Source organism: Typopeltis vanoorti, chromosome 2 (genome assembly GCF_054136105.1).
Source record: "Typopeltis vanoorti isolate ZY-2024b chromosome 2, IOZ_Tvanoo_1.0, whole genome shotgun sequence".
NCBI lineage: Eukaryota > Metazoa > Arthropoda > Arachnida > Uropygi > Thelyphonidae > Typopeltis > Typopeltis vanoorti.
Genome location: NC_143550.1, coordinates 119,086,919 through 119,102,270, shown reverse-complemented (window position 1 = coordinate 119,102,270; position 15,352 = coordinate 119,086,919). Strand labels below are relative to the sequence as shown.

Sequence of the window (15,352 nt, the reverse complement as noted above, 5' to 3'; positions counted from 1 at the left end):
TAACACAGTAATCTTCAATTTCTCCAATCACATTTTAATAAAACTAGAAGTTAGTTTACTTAAGAAAGGGTTCAACTATGCAATTACCCCTGACCAAATTCCTAAAGTTGACATTATACACAACATAGAAAAGGCAGTTTTGTTGTTACTGGAACCCATAGCTAATAATCTCAGACTAAAAAGCACTATCATTCTCTCTTCTTCAAGAACTCCAAACAAAAATATCACTCCTCTAGAGAAAAGAGCTATGTTTAGGTTGCAGAAAAATAAAGAAATCATCATCTTAAAAGCCGATAAAGGGAACTCTACAGTGTTCTTAAACACCAGAGATTACAAAGAAAAGATCACAGACTTACTCTCTGATACATCTACCTACTGTGTTTTAGATTCAGACTCCACAATAAAGAATCACAATGATACTAACAACTTGTTACGCAATATGGACAGCTGGCCAACAGACTTAAAACGAAGATTAAAGTCGATGCATCCACTAACGCCAAGACTATATGGCTCTCCCAAAGTTCACAAAATGGAATACTGCTACGCCCTATAGTTGATGGAATTAATTCTTCCACTTATTTATTATTGAAACACCTCGCAGGTCTCCTTAAGACACACATCTGTAATTCGGATACCTACATAAGAAATTCACAACATTTCGTTGAAAAATTAAGTAACATTTCGATCTCCGATACAGACCTTCTTGCAAGCCTGGATGTTACATCATTATTTACATATATTCCAGTCGATGAAGTAATCAGCATTTTGAGAAACCTCTTTCCTCAAGACATTACTTCTCTTTTCCATCATTGCTTAAAATCTAATTTCTTCCTATGGAATAAAAATTATTTACCAACAATTAACAGGCCTTGCAATGGGCAGCCCTCTTTTACCCCCCTTGTGCAGATCTCTTTATGGAGAAACTTGAAAGTGAAATTTTATCTCAACTAGACCCTAAACCCACAGTGTGGTGCAGATATGTAAATGACATTTTCATTGTATGGAAAAACATAGAAAAGGATCTGTTTGATTTTCTTACCAAGATCAACTCCTTCCATCACAAAATTAAATTCACATTAGAAGTTGAGAAAGAAAAACAATTACCATTTCTGGACATTTTAATTAAGAAACGAATGGATGGACGCATCAGCCTTACAGTCTATCGCAAACCAACCAACACAGGTCAATACTTGCACTTCACTTCTTTGCACTGTAAATAAACTAAGCATTGTAAACATGCTAAAAAATAGAGCCTCTCTCATCACTACAGAAAATAAAGACCTCAAAGATGAACTATCCCTGATATCAAAAAACCTTATAAACAATGGTTACCCAAGAAAATTGATCCACAAGATACTTTTCTGTGACCCCCCCGACAACGACAGCCTGAAGAAATACATTATAATTCCACTATCGCGATTCTGTATACGGGGACAGTTTCCAATAAGATTGCTACACTCCTCAAACCACATGGAATATGAGTGGCTTTTAAACCTTCAAAGACCACATGCCAATTCTTAAGATCTCCAAAAGACAGATGATCTTAAGATCATCCTTTCTTCAAATATGCCAGGGTCTACAATATCCCCTGTTGGTGCGGATTAAACTATATTGGTGAGACCTCTAGAAGTTTTGAAATCAGAAAAAAGGAACATGTAGGAGACGTAAACAATAACAGAGAAGACAACTTGGGGTTAGCATTTCATTTCTCCATGACAAACCATATCATAGAATGGGACAAAAGCTCCATGTCCTACTTAGAGGAGGATTTCCGCTCCAGAATCATAAAAGAAGTCATAACAGTGATCCGTTCGAAACATAACTTAAATAGAAACCAAGGATTAATTCTGCCTGATATTTGGAAGACCCTCATAAGATCTTTAAGCATGCCAGAATTAAATCTTGCTGCTAATTACAGAACGTTCCTACATAACAACAAGTAAGATCACACACGCTCTATGCGTGTGATGTATGCGTTCTTCTGTTTTTTGTAAAAAATACAATTGTATTCGATTCTTCCTTCATTAATAGTTTTAGTGAACTGTTTTAGCATTTAAGTTGTTTTACATCTATTTTTACCCTGAAGAAGCCAAACAGCTAAGATGGCAAAACTTGTCAGTATTTTCTTACTTACTTAGTTTCAAATAAATTTGACCTATATAAACCCAAATTGAAGTCAATCTCTCCCATAAATCAAAAGTCTCTTTGTAACCTGGAAAGAAAGGGCTATCAATGATGGAAAAGAAGAAGAATTCCACGTTAGTGCCGGATGATTTGAGCATTTCAAAAAGAGAAATAGCCTACATAATTCCTAATCACAGGAGAAGCTGTAAGTGCAGATAAGGAGATATCCAGAGATTTTGAAGAAAATTGTGTAAGAAGGGGACTATTGTGATCAACAATAGTCTCCTTCGAAAAGCAAATGCCTTCCAAGACTTTTCTAGCCAAATCAGAGAAATCTGAGCCTGGTTATAAAGTCGCAAAGTCGAATGAAATTACTGCTAGCAATATGCGAGCCATTTGGAAGCACATTTTTCCACATTGTGCAAATGATTTTCAAATTAATCTAATTAATCAAATCTCATTCTGAGAAATTGGGTGATTCCGATCTACTAAATTTAGATGTACAGTGGGGAAGATACTGAAGAATATGAAATTTAATCACCGACAAGCCCAAAGAGCTGTCACAGAAACAATATGAAAATAGTTTTCGTACAATCAAAGTTTTAAGCAGCAATGCTGAGAGACTGACCCTGGTGAAGAGAGAAAACTAGTAAAATTTGCAGAAGAGGCAATAGGGCCATACCATCAGTTGTATGAAAAAAAAAAGAAACAGAATGTTTGCTAAACTACATTATTTTTTGTTATTTCAATTGTTATTGCTCAATTCTTTGTTAAGAAGCAGAATAATAAATTTATATTCTGAATATATTTTATTGTCTTTCAGCTTCATGGTTTTCCTTAAACTAGGCCCTGAGACATACCTTAATTCTTTTATAAAAAAAAATTAAGCGTCAAAAAAGAAATCTGAGGAACGAATTATACTTTTTCCCATAGGTTGTTATATTCGATTAGAGCATTTTTGATTAATGCCCCTGTTTTAAAGAACACATTAGGCACATTAATCAAGGGATTGCTGTTCGTTTAATCAAAATTTGCACCACTGACAGCTGAAGCTGGTATTAGCTAATGGAATTAGATCTGAACCTTCTGATATTAAGACAGGATTCAAGCAAGGAGATATCCTTTCACCAATTCTAGCATCAGAAAAAATGTATCAGAGAAATTGTAAATGTTAATGTAAATAGAACAGTAATATTAGGATATGCATATGATTGGAGAAAATGTTGAAGACATTAGAATAACATTTAGAAAACTCAAAACTGATGAAGAAAAATTAGGATTACAAATCAACCAGGATAATACTGAATATTTAAATGAATGCAGAAATCACAATCAATGGGAAGGTGACCATTTTTTACCACTGATAACATGAAATTTAAAAGTGCCATCCTCTTCAAATATCTTGGAACATTTACTTGAAATAATAAAATTAGTACAGAAATAAAAGCTAGAATACATGCCTCTAATAGAACTCATCATTCACTACATCATTTATCTTCCAAAATTCTATAAAGCAGAGTTAAAACAGAAATATACAAGACAACCATGAGACCTATTGTTTTACATGGAGCAGAAACATGGAACATAACAAACCAAAATGCAAAGTGTTGCAGATTTTTGAAAATAACATCCTTAGAAAAGTCTATGGACCCGTAAGAGATAACACAACAAATGAATGGAGAAAAAGCATAATCAAGAAAGATATGAACTTTATTGATCCCCACTTCTAGCTGATGAGATTTGAGCAAGCAGACTGAGATGGCTTGCATGTGGAAAGAATGGGGAGAGAATGGCTAAACAAGCATTCAAGATGAAGCCTGATGGAAAGTGACTCACAGGAAGCAGATCAAAAGCAAAAGGGAATCCACTCTCATTCATCTTAGCAAATTACTACCTTGAACATCAAGAAGAATCTCTATTTTCCTCCACATAACTTCAACAATCATTCTTGGAATGCTATGAGGATGATGTCTTTGCTATATGACTACATCCTGAAGCTGCCCTACCTTCATTCCTTACCAAAATTAACAGCCATCAATAGGAAAGGAGAGAAATAGTGTTCATGGACATTCATCTCTCCCACTCTCTATCTGGAGTACTGACAACTTTAGTATATCATAAATCTATCTTCAGAGGCCATTACAAAGAAGAGTCTGCATGTCATCCATCTCAAAAAAGATAGGCATCATTATCAGATTCTTCTTAACAGATCACATGTAATCTACTTCATTCCTTATGATCTTAAACTAAACATTGATGCTATCTAAAGCATTATGCAGCAGAATGCCTTCATTCCAAGGAAGATTCAGTGTATCTTTGACATAAAGTCTGTTTCTAAGAATTCCAACCTTGTATATAGAGTTCCAATTCCACACATCAAAATATCTGAACTAATTTCAAGGAGCTTTAAAAATGATAATTTAGTGCCTACTGTTTTTCCCTGTCTTCAGCCAATGAAACAGTCTTTCTCGCCTAGATGTTCACCATGTTCCTTGCAATTAGTTTCTCTTTTATTGTGGACCAACAGGATGTTCTATTGAGAAGAGATTGCAGGAACATCAATTATACATTATTTATAAAAATTCCAAATAGTGTGGTCTAGTACAGCAAAATGTCAACACAGTTCCTTTGCATTTCTTCCTATTTTAAATTTAAGAGCTTATTCAAGAAGAGTGCTGAAGCACTATTACATTGCCCTAACTTAAATCAGAATGACTATATTTCTTCATCTAAAGTCTAATCTTTATCGATAGCACACATTTTATTATTTAAATATACACCTTATCCATTGTACTGTTCCACTCTAGCACACACATACACAGTTCATATCTTTTAAAATCTGCTGTGGGTATTCTAACTTTTTGAATTGTCAGTTCACTGATGATGATGATGATCTGTAAATTTCAGATTGAAGTATATGATATTATAATTTATTAATAAACAATTGTTGCCTACATACTCAAAAAACCTTATTTTGGAGGTATGCAATGACAAACTGTTGGTATGTATAGTTGTTAATAACTGATATTTTCAAACATGTTGACTTGTTAATATGTTTCTTTCTCCCCCCCCCCCCCCCGATTCATAACAGGCTTTTTACTGATCTCAAACTGAAGTGAATGGAATCAGTATGCATTTTAAATGTCCATACGACGCCTTTGGCTAAAAGAGTAACATTTATACATTCATTTTGCACAAATTATGGACTCTACAACCATGTTATAAATAATTAATTTAATTTCCCAACGTTTTGACCTTCATATTAAGGTCATCATCTGGAGTATACGCGTATATATACAGAGACAAGCTAAATTACATTTCACACAGTATGCTGAAGAGACGATGATTTGATCAGCGATTATTCTACTGGCCTGACCTCTAGTGAAAATAAAATAAAATTGCAATAAATAAATGAAATAAAATAAATTAGCTACATCAAAGCTACATTCTATTTAAGACAACATCAGAGAATCATTCTTTAATGTAGATAGTTTTGTTACAGTAAAAATGCTGTCCTAATTTAACATAACACTTGTTATATCAGTTTTAGGATCCTGGATTACCTATGGTCCTATTTATAATTAACTTTTAGGGAGAAAGGTTAAGTGGGTAGAATATGTGCCTTTCATATTCTTGGGATTTTTAGACCATCATTATTGTTAACATGTTCATTGCCAATCACGCGATATCGCGCGATGCGGGTTCTCACCAAACGGCTGATCACGCGTTATCGCGTTGACTTCGCTAACTAAATAAAAAAAAAAAAAAAAATTTGGCCACCACATGAAATTCCAATTTTCAGCTTGGCAATGAAAGTGTTAAGATTAGGGTGATTAATAAGAATTTCACAGGCCTCCTTAAATTTATGTTCACACCAAAATTAACATAATTATTTATAACATAGTTGTAGAGTCCATAATTTGTGTAAAATGAATGCTGATCACCATGTAACACTAAAGAAAAGTGACACTTATGCCTTTGTGTGATTTGATATGTGCCAGAAAATTCAAAATTTAGTTGTCTTTACTAAATTCTCAAAATTCTGAAAATCATCACTGATGATGATCTCTGATTTCTTTATACCGATCTTGATTTTCTATAATTCAACTACTCAAGCAATGAACTCATCTTCCTTAGTGACTACTTGATATCCACAGCTCAAGTTGCAAGAGATGTTGCAGTATTTGCTGTAAACACCAATTAATCCCAAATCATCCACCTACCCAACAGAATACCAGATCTCTTTACTCACTAGCAATCTGATCTTTTATTATTCCATCAGGAAGGTTTTTGCATAGAACAACAGTACTAAGGCTCTAGCACTGATTTTTTTTTGCTGTTCTTAATCAGAGAAACTACTGATGCCAAATATAAGTGAACAACTTCAAGGAAAACTTTTTAAAGTGTAAGTAAATTTGCATAAAACTTACACTACAGGTTCATATAAAATGCAATTAGTATGTTAACATGTAATTTTAATTCCTTAAAAACTGGAAGGCAATTTACACCAATATTTGAATTCAGGCAATCAAAATTAACCAGATTCACTTACTTTTGCTTCAAGACAAAGCAACAATTTCCATTTGGTGCTCAGCATAATTAGTACTTTTGGTAGGCCACAAATTAGCCAAGCTGGCAACTCAGCTTTAACCTAGAACTTATTAAAATGTAAAGTGAAGAAGAATATCATTTACATAATTTTTATTTCTTGTAACCTATCATTGTAGTGATGGTGGCCTTGATGCCACCATCACTACAATTGTGATGGTGGCATATTTGTGGAAAATATGCTAGGAATAAATAATTATGCAATTCTCTATTAAATATTAATCCTGCTCTAGAAACCAAACATGCTCTATGTCATGTTTCAACTTTCCAATAAGTAGATGGCAGTTTCACACGAGGCAATAAAATTGTTTAGTACTCAATACAAAACTGGTCAAATATTTTTTTTGCCAAACATTTAGGAGTGTTCGGTTTGTCCATAAAGCAATTCACTAGTGTTTGGAGTGATAATGAATTTTTATTTAGTTTTAAATATTTATTACTAAAATGCTCATAGAAAGACATATTGAATAGAGATTTTCTAGAACTTTCAGATATGCTTTCAAAACAGGAAGTTTTTCTGAGTTCTTTTTTAGTAGAACATTCAGCTTTATTTCTTAAAGAACCAATTTTTTTGAAATTTTGATTTTTTTTTCTTTCCTAAAATCTTTCTGGAAATGAGGGTCCACAAGAAAGTAAATATTAAAGTAAGATTTAATAATTTGGAAAGTTTATAATAACACTTCTGCTATGGAACTTTGGTCCTAATTTAATTTTCATTTAGTATAAAAAAGCCGTGTGATAATCTGATAATAATCCATAAGTTGTTAAGACAAATTAACTGGCATACTGAAAAATTTTCATTCAGAAGGCAATGAACAGTTTAAAACGATATATTATTATTATAATTATGGCTATTTTGCCTGCTTGATTAAAATACATTAACTATAATAGAGATTTTTATTCGATTTATTTATTTATGCTTATTAAATAATCGAGGCTTGTCTTCTCCGTATGTGTGGTGGAGCAATGTTAGATAGAACAGGCAGCCAGGAGAGAGGGGGTGCTTCTCACTGTCCCACTAATTATGCACATGGTAGAGTTTAGCTGGGTGTCTATAATGTTAGTGTGTGTGTACTTCTTTCCCAGACAGGGGCACAATATTCTGCTGCAGAGAATGCGAGGGCTAGTGCAGATGACCTTAGGACTTCTGCACCACAACCCCAGGTTGTTCCAGCAAGTCTTGAAATAATATTATTTCTGGTTTTAATTTTATTGGAGAGGTTGATAATGTGCCTTTTATAGGTTAGGCTTCTGTCCAGGCTCACCCCAAGGTATTTTGGGTGAGGCTCGTGTTCCACCATTTTTCCACAGAAAGAAAGGTTGAGTTGTCGATTCGCCTCTGCACTGTACAGGTGGAATACTGATGACACTATTTTCGTTGGGTTTGGCTTCAAGTACCACTGCTTAAAGTACTCTTCCAGGGTGTTCAGGTCTGTATTTAAGGTTGATTCTAGGTTGGTAAAGGAGGTGGATTGATGTAATATCGCTAGGTCATCGGCATACATATACTTGCTTGATCTGGTATGAGGTAGATCATACATGTAGATGTTAAAAAGTATATGGGATAATACAGAGCACTGAGGAAGACCATTGTGAAGGAATCTAGGCTTGATCTTTTTTCTGCCAATATGGATCCGGATCTTTCTGTTGGAGAGAAAAGAATCAAAAAGTTGGAAAGTTTTTTACACTTTATATTTCCTAGTTTTAGGAGGAGGCCTCCTGATCCAGATAGTATCATAAGCAGATGTTAGGTCAATGAAAGTGGCTCCAGATTTAAGTTTCTTCTGGAAGCCTGCTTCAATTTGAGTTGTTGGGGCCAGGACCTGGTCACAGCAACTTCTTCCTGGCCTGAAGCCAGCTTGTTCAGTCAGGAGTGCTCTTTCAATGAGTGGTGAAATTCTTTTAAGGAGAATTCTTTCAAAGAGCTTAAAGGTAGTGCAAAGCAAGGAGATAGGTCGCAGGTTTTTCACATCATTTGGATCTTTCCCTAGTTTGGGCACGGCAATTATTTTGGCTTCCTGCCACAGCTTTGGTAGTTTACCAGTCATGATGATTTCTGAGAAGAGGGCAGCCAGCTATGTTTGGCCATGTTGACCAAGATGTTTTAAAAACTCAGGGGAGTATACCATCCACTCCTGCAGCTTTGCCATTCTTGGTAAGTTTTAAGGCTATTTGTACCTCTTCCTGAGATACTGAGTGTACGAGCTCAGGAAGCTCGGGTTCCATCTTTGGGATTTATCTGGTGGAAGCTTGTACAGCAATTTTCCTGGTAGAGCTGGGATGAATCCTGGAGGTTTTCAATAAATGGTTAGCCATTTGATCAGGAGTTATCTCTGTTGTTTTGTGTGTTGTTGGCTCTGCTCCACCTATTTTTCTCAGAAGTGACCAGCTTCTCCGACTCGACGTGACGAAATCGAGTTCATTGATGGTTGAGATCCATCTTTCCTTTTATTTTAGGATATGATGTCGGCAGTAAGCACCACAAATAAAATACACATTGATAACAGTGCCTGTGTAACCCTGTGACAACGTTACTGGTTCCATAAATGCTGCTACCACTACTACAACAAAAAGAAAGCCTGTTATAGGTCCAATTGTAGTTGTAGACTGGAGGAACTTTTTTATAACTGGTTCCCTAGTTAGTTTATCATTAATCAGGTTTTTAAAAACATCAGTGTTAGCTGCTCAGCTATGATGTTAAGGGTGGACTGTTGGAACTTGTTCTAAAAGTTAGTTACAATTAAAAGTTCCGCCTTTTTATTCATGTTCCCTTTGAATAAAAAGGTTAGAGGATCTAATTTTTTTTTATATGCATTAATAAAACCAATGCCTGTGTACTCCTTGAACACATGCCAGGAATTGATGGTGATAAAATAAATAAAAATTTACATTACAGAAAAATAAATTTTTGGAACCATAAAAAGAGGGATATAATTATCACATTACTTTTTCAATGAACATCTGTGCACCATAAAAAGTAAGTTCATTCTTTCACAAGTAACTACAAGCGACAATGTCTGGACAATGCTGATTTTGAGATTCTAGATTCTGGACTTCAAACCGCTATAAAAAACTGAGTTTTTTAATTTTTTGTTAGAGGAAAGAAAGATCTTATTTTCCCTAATGGGATGGCGCTCACTTGCTCTAACTTCTGGAAAGCAATAGCCACCATTCATTACTAGTGCAATTCAGAAGTATGTCTGCAAAAAGCCAGATGAAAGGTGATGTTCTTTATCCTAACTAATATTTATTTGTATGCTTGTCTGCAATTTTGGTTAAATTTTGCTACATTGCAGAGTTAAAAACATAACATTCTTAAAAAACTACATAAATCCTAACACATAAATCTGTTAGAGTTGGAAAATATATTGCTTTTTACTGAGGAAGATAAAAATATCATCATCAATACTAAACTATTGGGAAATAAGTGATACATTCTGTTCAATGACCAGAATTGAAACTAAGTTTTTATTCTATCTAGCAGTGTGGCAGTTATAATTCTGTATAGGCACTGCTTAAAGATGTAGTTCATGAAATAAAGAGATGACAAATAAGCTACAGTTGCAAAGGATCTGCATTTTTACACCACCTGTAATCATTAAAAAAAGAGAAATAAATAAAATAAAATTAATTTAGAATGAAATTTGTTTCAAAGATTACTTACTGATCAATTTGTAAAACTGATGAAGACGATGGTGGTCTAACATCAACAACAGAGCCCTGAGGAGAAAAATTAGGTGTAGAGGTAGATATGAATGTATTTGGTGTAGCTGATGATTGAGAAGCAGTTGGAGATGATGATGATGGAAGATGTAAAGACTCTACTGAACACTGAAAACAGCAGAATAAACATTTTCAATTTTTTTTTTTCATTATATTTCTCATACAGAACACATGTTAAAAATCTTAAGATCATATACTTAAATACAAAACATATTGTGGAATACTTGTAGGTTCATGTAACTTTCAAATTCAAATATAGCTTCAAATCAAGTAATAGTTTTTTTTTTGATGAATAAACTGCTTCTGGTTATTCATCAATCAACAAAACAGTCTTTATTTCAGTGTGAGAAAATGGCTGTAACCAGCATATATTCTATTTTATTTAAGAATTGCATGTTTTCATTTTAAATTTTCATTATAAGAAAGACTACATTAAATGGTTAATTTTATCTTTTCCTTAACTGAATTAGAATAAATTTTAAATTTATATTTTATCTTGAACACCGTCTGACTTGGTGTATATATGTGAGAAACAGCTGTTTTTTGCTGAAGGTTTTATATATATAACCTGAATTTGTTTCACACTCTTTGTATAAAATTTATAAGGGAAGATATCTTATGTCAAATTAAAACTTGCATCTTAATTAATGAGTGATTTATTTATTTATTTTTTATTAGGAAAAACAAGTTTTATATACCATAAACAGGGATTGTCAAAATTAAACTTTAAAAGAAACAGATTAGAAATCATGAGAATATAAAGATTTTGGAAAAGTTGGTTAGGGCTCACATTCAGAAATGGGTTGACAAAAAATCTTTACTTTGCAACATACAGCATGGCTTTACTAAGGGAGGGTCATGTTTTAGCGACTTGCTCACATTCTATAATGTTACCACTAAGTTAGACAAGGGGAATGGACACACCACAATACTTTTGGATTTTGCTAAGGCTTTTGAGAGAATATAGCATGGGAAACTATTGAAAAAAACTGGAGAATATGGGATTGGATTATGAACTATTAGCATGGATAAGAGGAAGGCTAATTGACAGATATCAAAAAGTCATATATGGGAGTGGGTGTGAATCTACAAGATTCAAAGTAACCAGCAGTGTGCCTCAAGGATCAGTCCTTGGTCCATTGTTATTCAATCTGTACATTAATGATATTGGGAAGGATTTGACAAGTGATTTGCTGATGATGCAAAGATAGGTAGGGTAATCAAGAATGCTGCTGATATGCAGTATTTGCAGAATGATTTGAACAGGCTGGAATTGTAGGCATGTGAAAATGTCTGTCAGATCATTGTTAGTAAATGTAAGGTCATGCACTTTGGTGTGATTAGATATCCAATGTCATATTATATTGGTGGGATTATGCTAGAAGAAGCTGATCATGCTAAGGATTTTGGAGCTTTAGTAGAACAGGAAGTTGAAGTTCAAGGGTCATATAACAAAAAATTGTAAATACAACTCAGAGAATAATTGCAAAGCTGAAACGAACCTTGACATGTAAAGATAAGGAAGTCATTTTGTCTCTTTACAAGGCTTTGATAAGACCTCACTTGGACTATTGCATGCAGTTGTGGTCTCCTGGTTTTCCTTGGTGATTCTCATACAGTGGAGAGAGAGTGCAAAGGAAAATGTTAAAAATGATATCAGAATTGTGGAATACTGATTATGAAGATAGTTTGAGAATTTGTAGGCTGCAGATACTAACACACAGGAGAAAGAGGGGCGATATGATTGAAATGGTAGGGAAAGGACATGAGGTCATTCTTGGAAGCTGAGAATGAATGCTGTCAAGAAGAGGGTGAAGGCTAGATTTTTCTCTCACAGAGTAGTGCTTGATTGGAATGGATTGCCATTGGATGTTGTGTGTGTGTGTGCAAGTAGCATGAACGAATTCAAGAACAGGTATGACAGCTGGCGCAAATAGTATGGCGTACCTCAATGAGTTCCTGACTCCCTGACTTAATAATAATAATAATGAGGAGAAAGCTGTTTGAAACACTAAATCTGTATAGCATATATGGAATTTTATGGTGTAGAGTGCAAATGTTAAAGTTAGAAATGTAAAAGATAGTTGGATGTAAAATAAGATATAATGGAGAGCTGTACTATTATTGATATTCTATATTTCTATATTTTTATTAGAAAAGCGGAAAAAATCAGATATTCAATAAGGAGATATTCAGTGCCTAGTTCTTTTATTCTCTTACCTAAATCTACTAGTTGCTTTTTAAAAGTCTTTCACCAAATTATTTAATTTGGTGTTGTAATACTTACAAGAAAATGAACTCTGTCCAGGAGTCTGTATATCTGTCTTTTATTAGTACAATTGATAAAGGGATTCACTAATAATCAATGGTACCATACACTTGTTACCACAGTGTGTGTGTGTACCTACAGTAAAGTTAGGTGGTGGAGGGAGTAATGGTGTGGGGGTGCATTCAGCTGGTTTGGAGTGGGACCATGGGTTGTTGACTGGGGTTCCATGAAGGCAGCTCAGTACCTTGATATTTTGAATAAACAAGTGCTGCCTACACTGCAGAGTTTTTATGAAATGGACTCGTGTTACTATCAAAATGACAATGACCCATGCCACAAAGCTGCAGCTACTATGGAATAGTATGAAGATGGGTGTTAAACTACTGCTCTGGCCTGAGCAGAGTTCTGATCTCAACCCCATCGAAAACACCTGTGGGATGAATTGGAGTGGCAAATGAGGTCCAGAGCAGCAGGTTCTTGATCTGCCACTGAACTCAGTGCTGCTTTGATGTAGGAATAGAGACAAATTCCACCCAATGTCTGCCGCACATTGGTACAAAGCCTCCCTCAAAGGGTGCAGAAGGTGATCAAACATAAAGGTGGACATACCTGATATTAGGGTTCACCTCCTGGTATCAATTGTAAGGTGTCTGGACAATTAGTGGTAGATGTGTGTGTGTGTGCACGCACGCACGCGCACGCACACACACACAAAGACAAGCTATATTACATTTCAAATAGTATGCCAAAGTAACAATGTAGTTTGATCAGCCATTATTCTACTGGCCTGACCTCTAGTGCCAACAAAAAAAAACAAAAGAAATGAAAAACTGTTGATCAGAAACATCAACCACTGTGTTAATAATACTTGATACATTGCTTGAGACAATGAGATTTTTTTTTTAATTGAAGGGAAATTCTGAATTAATTTACAAAAATTCAGCTTTTCATATTCATTTATAATAAGTTCTTGCTTTTTTATGAAACTGGAAAGGTGCAATTTAGCTACATTGTGAAAATTAACTGTTGTTAAGTTCAGAAATGCAGAGAGACTGTTAGTGAACTATACTAGGATAAAAAGAGAAGATAGAGACTTGGAGTCTCAGTTTTGTTATGTTTCATTCTTTCTTTCTGTTTTAAGTCTTCCTTAGCTGGTATGAAATATCAAATTTCATATCTGCAAAGTATGAAGATATGAACTATGGAATGTTAAAGTCTGTCAAGGAATCTGGATTTTTCTAAAGACCGACAGTGAAAAAATAAAGACTTACAAAACTAAAATATTTAAGCACAAGTGTTGGTAATTTTCAGCTATTCTGAAAATAAGAGCTGTAAACTAACTTGAAAATAAGGATTCAAATACTAATTTTGGATTCTTCGATGAATGTTCTTCCTTTAGCTTGAATATTACACACTCCTATAATTCAAGAGAATGTTTTTATAATGAAGAAAATGAAGAAATTCCTGGTAATTCTGAATAATTGGTTGCTGTTTTGATTAAATAGGATCAATCTGATTTTCTTTTCTATCTACTGGATCTCACAGCAACAATTATGCAACTTGTCTTGATTTCAGGCAGTAGTAGTTAATTTATTTAAGAAATATCCTACTGGTTTGTGAATGCCTCTCCTACAATTCATGTTGAAGTTTCTAGAAAAAACTATGTGAAATTGGAAAGAAAATAAAAAATTTACTAAAAGGTGATGTTTCACCAGCTCAAGCCAGTGCTATCAAAGGCATTTTAACAACACATACTCAGCAAAGAATGAAAATGAAACAACCTTGAGAACAGTACAGTTACATGCACTAAGGGTGACAGTGGCATTATTCGTAGCAATTATCTGTAATTAATGCTGACAGGAAGATATGTATATATGATTCCACACAATTTTGGCGCACTGTAACCAAGTTTTGTGTAGAAGCATTACTATCGGTTAACCACATTCTGTAGAAATTGAGCTGCTTCCAAAATAGTCTGTGATTTAAACTGGGATTTGTGTAGTGCTCTAATGAAAGCCTTCATCTGAGACATGTTGTACTGTCTGCTTTCTGATTGCCTATAACAAATGTACTTTTTATGTTCTCTTTTTCTGACTAAGAGGGGTCCAGCCTGTCTGTCTGAAAAACTGGGTCCCATATGGGCAGAGAATACTATGGACACCTGGGAAGAAGAGAGAGTATCCTGGCTGTCATTGTCTGGGGAATGCAGTTGTTCAGAAGTTTGCAGCTGTTTATGAGCAAGTCCATTCTATCTACTGTGCCATTGACAAGATAGAGATCTGGTTGTTCTTTTTAATAAGCTTAGCAAAAGTTTTTCCTGTTATATCCAATCTGTTCAAAAGATGTAAGCAAAGCTCGTTGTTCCAGATGAGGTGCAGGTCCTGAGAACAAAATTTGCTCTAATCTAGAGGCTGAAGTTTTGAAAAGTTTTGAGAATTCCAAGTTTCTGAGCAGGATGATGTGAAATGGCATGTAGGTATCTGACTGTGTGTATGTGCATGTGGGCTTAGGGTAGAATGAAGAACACAAGAGGAACTCATTTGATTCACCAGGTGGAAGAAAGTCAGGCTACTACACAAATCCTAATTCAAATCATAGACCATTCTTGGAAGAGACCCAAGTTCTACA

General features: G+C 34.6%; 1 protein-coding gene across 1 annotated transcript in view; it reads right to left on the bottom strand.

The window, feature by feature from the left end:
• The window catches only part of LOC150109376 (transcription factor CP2-like protein 1), a 311,379-nt gene that overhangs the window by 111,322 nt on the left and 184,705 nt on the right, over positions 1-15,352 (bottom strand). Inside the window, exon 12 of the mRNA XM_090407787.1 lies at positions 10,397-10,563. Coding sequence (XP_090263913.1) covers positions 10,397-10,563 — 167 coding nt within the window. The remainder of the gene's footprint in view (positions 1-10,396; positions 10,564-15,352) is intronic.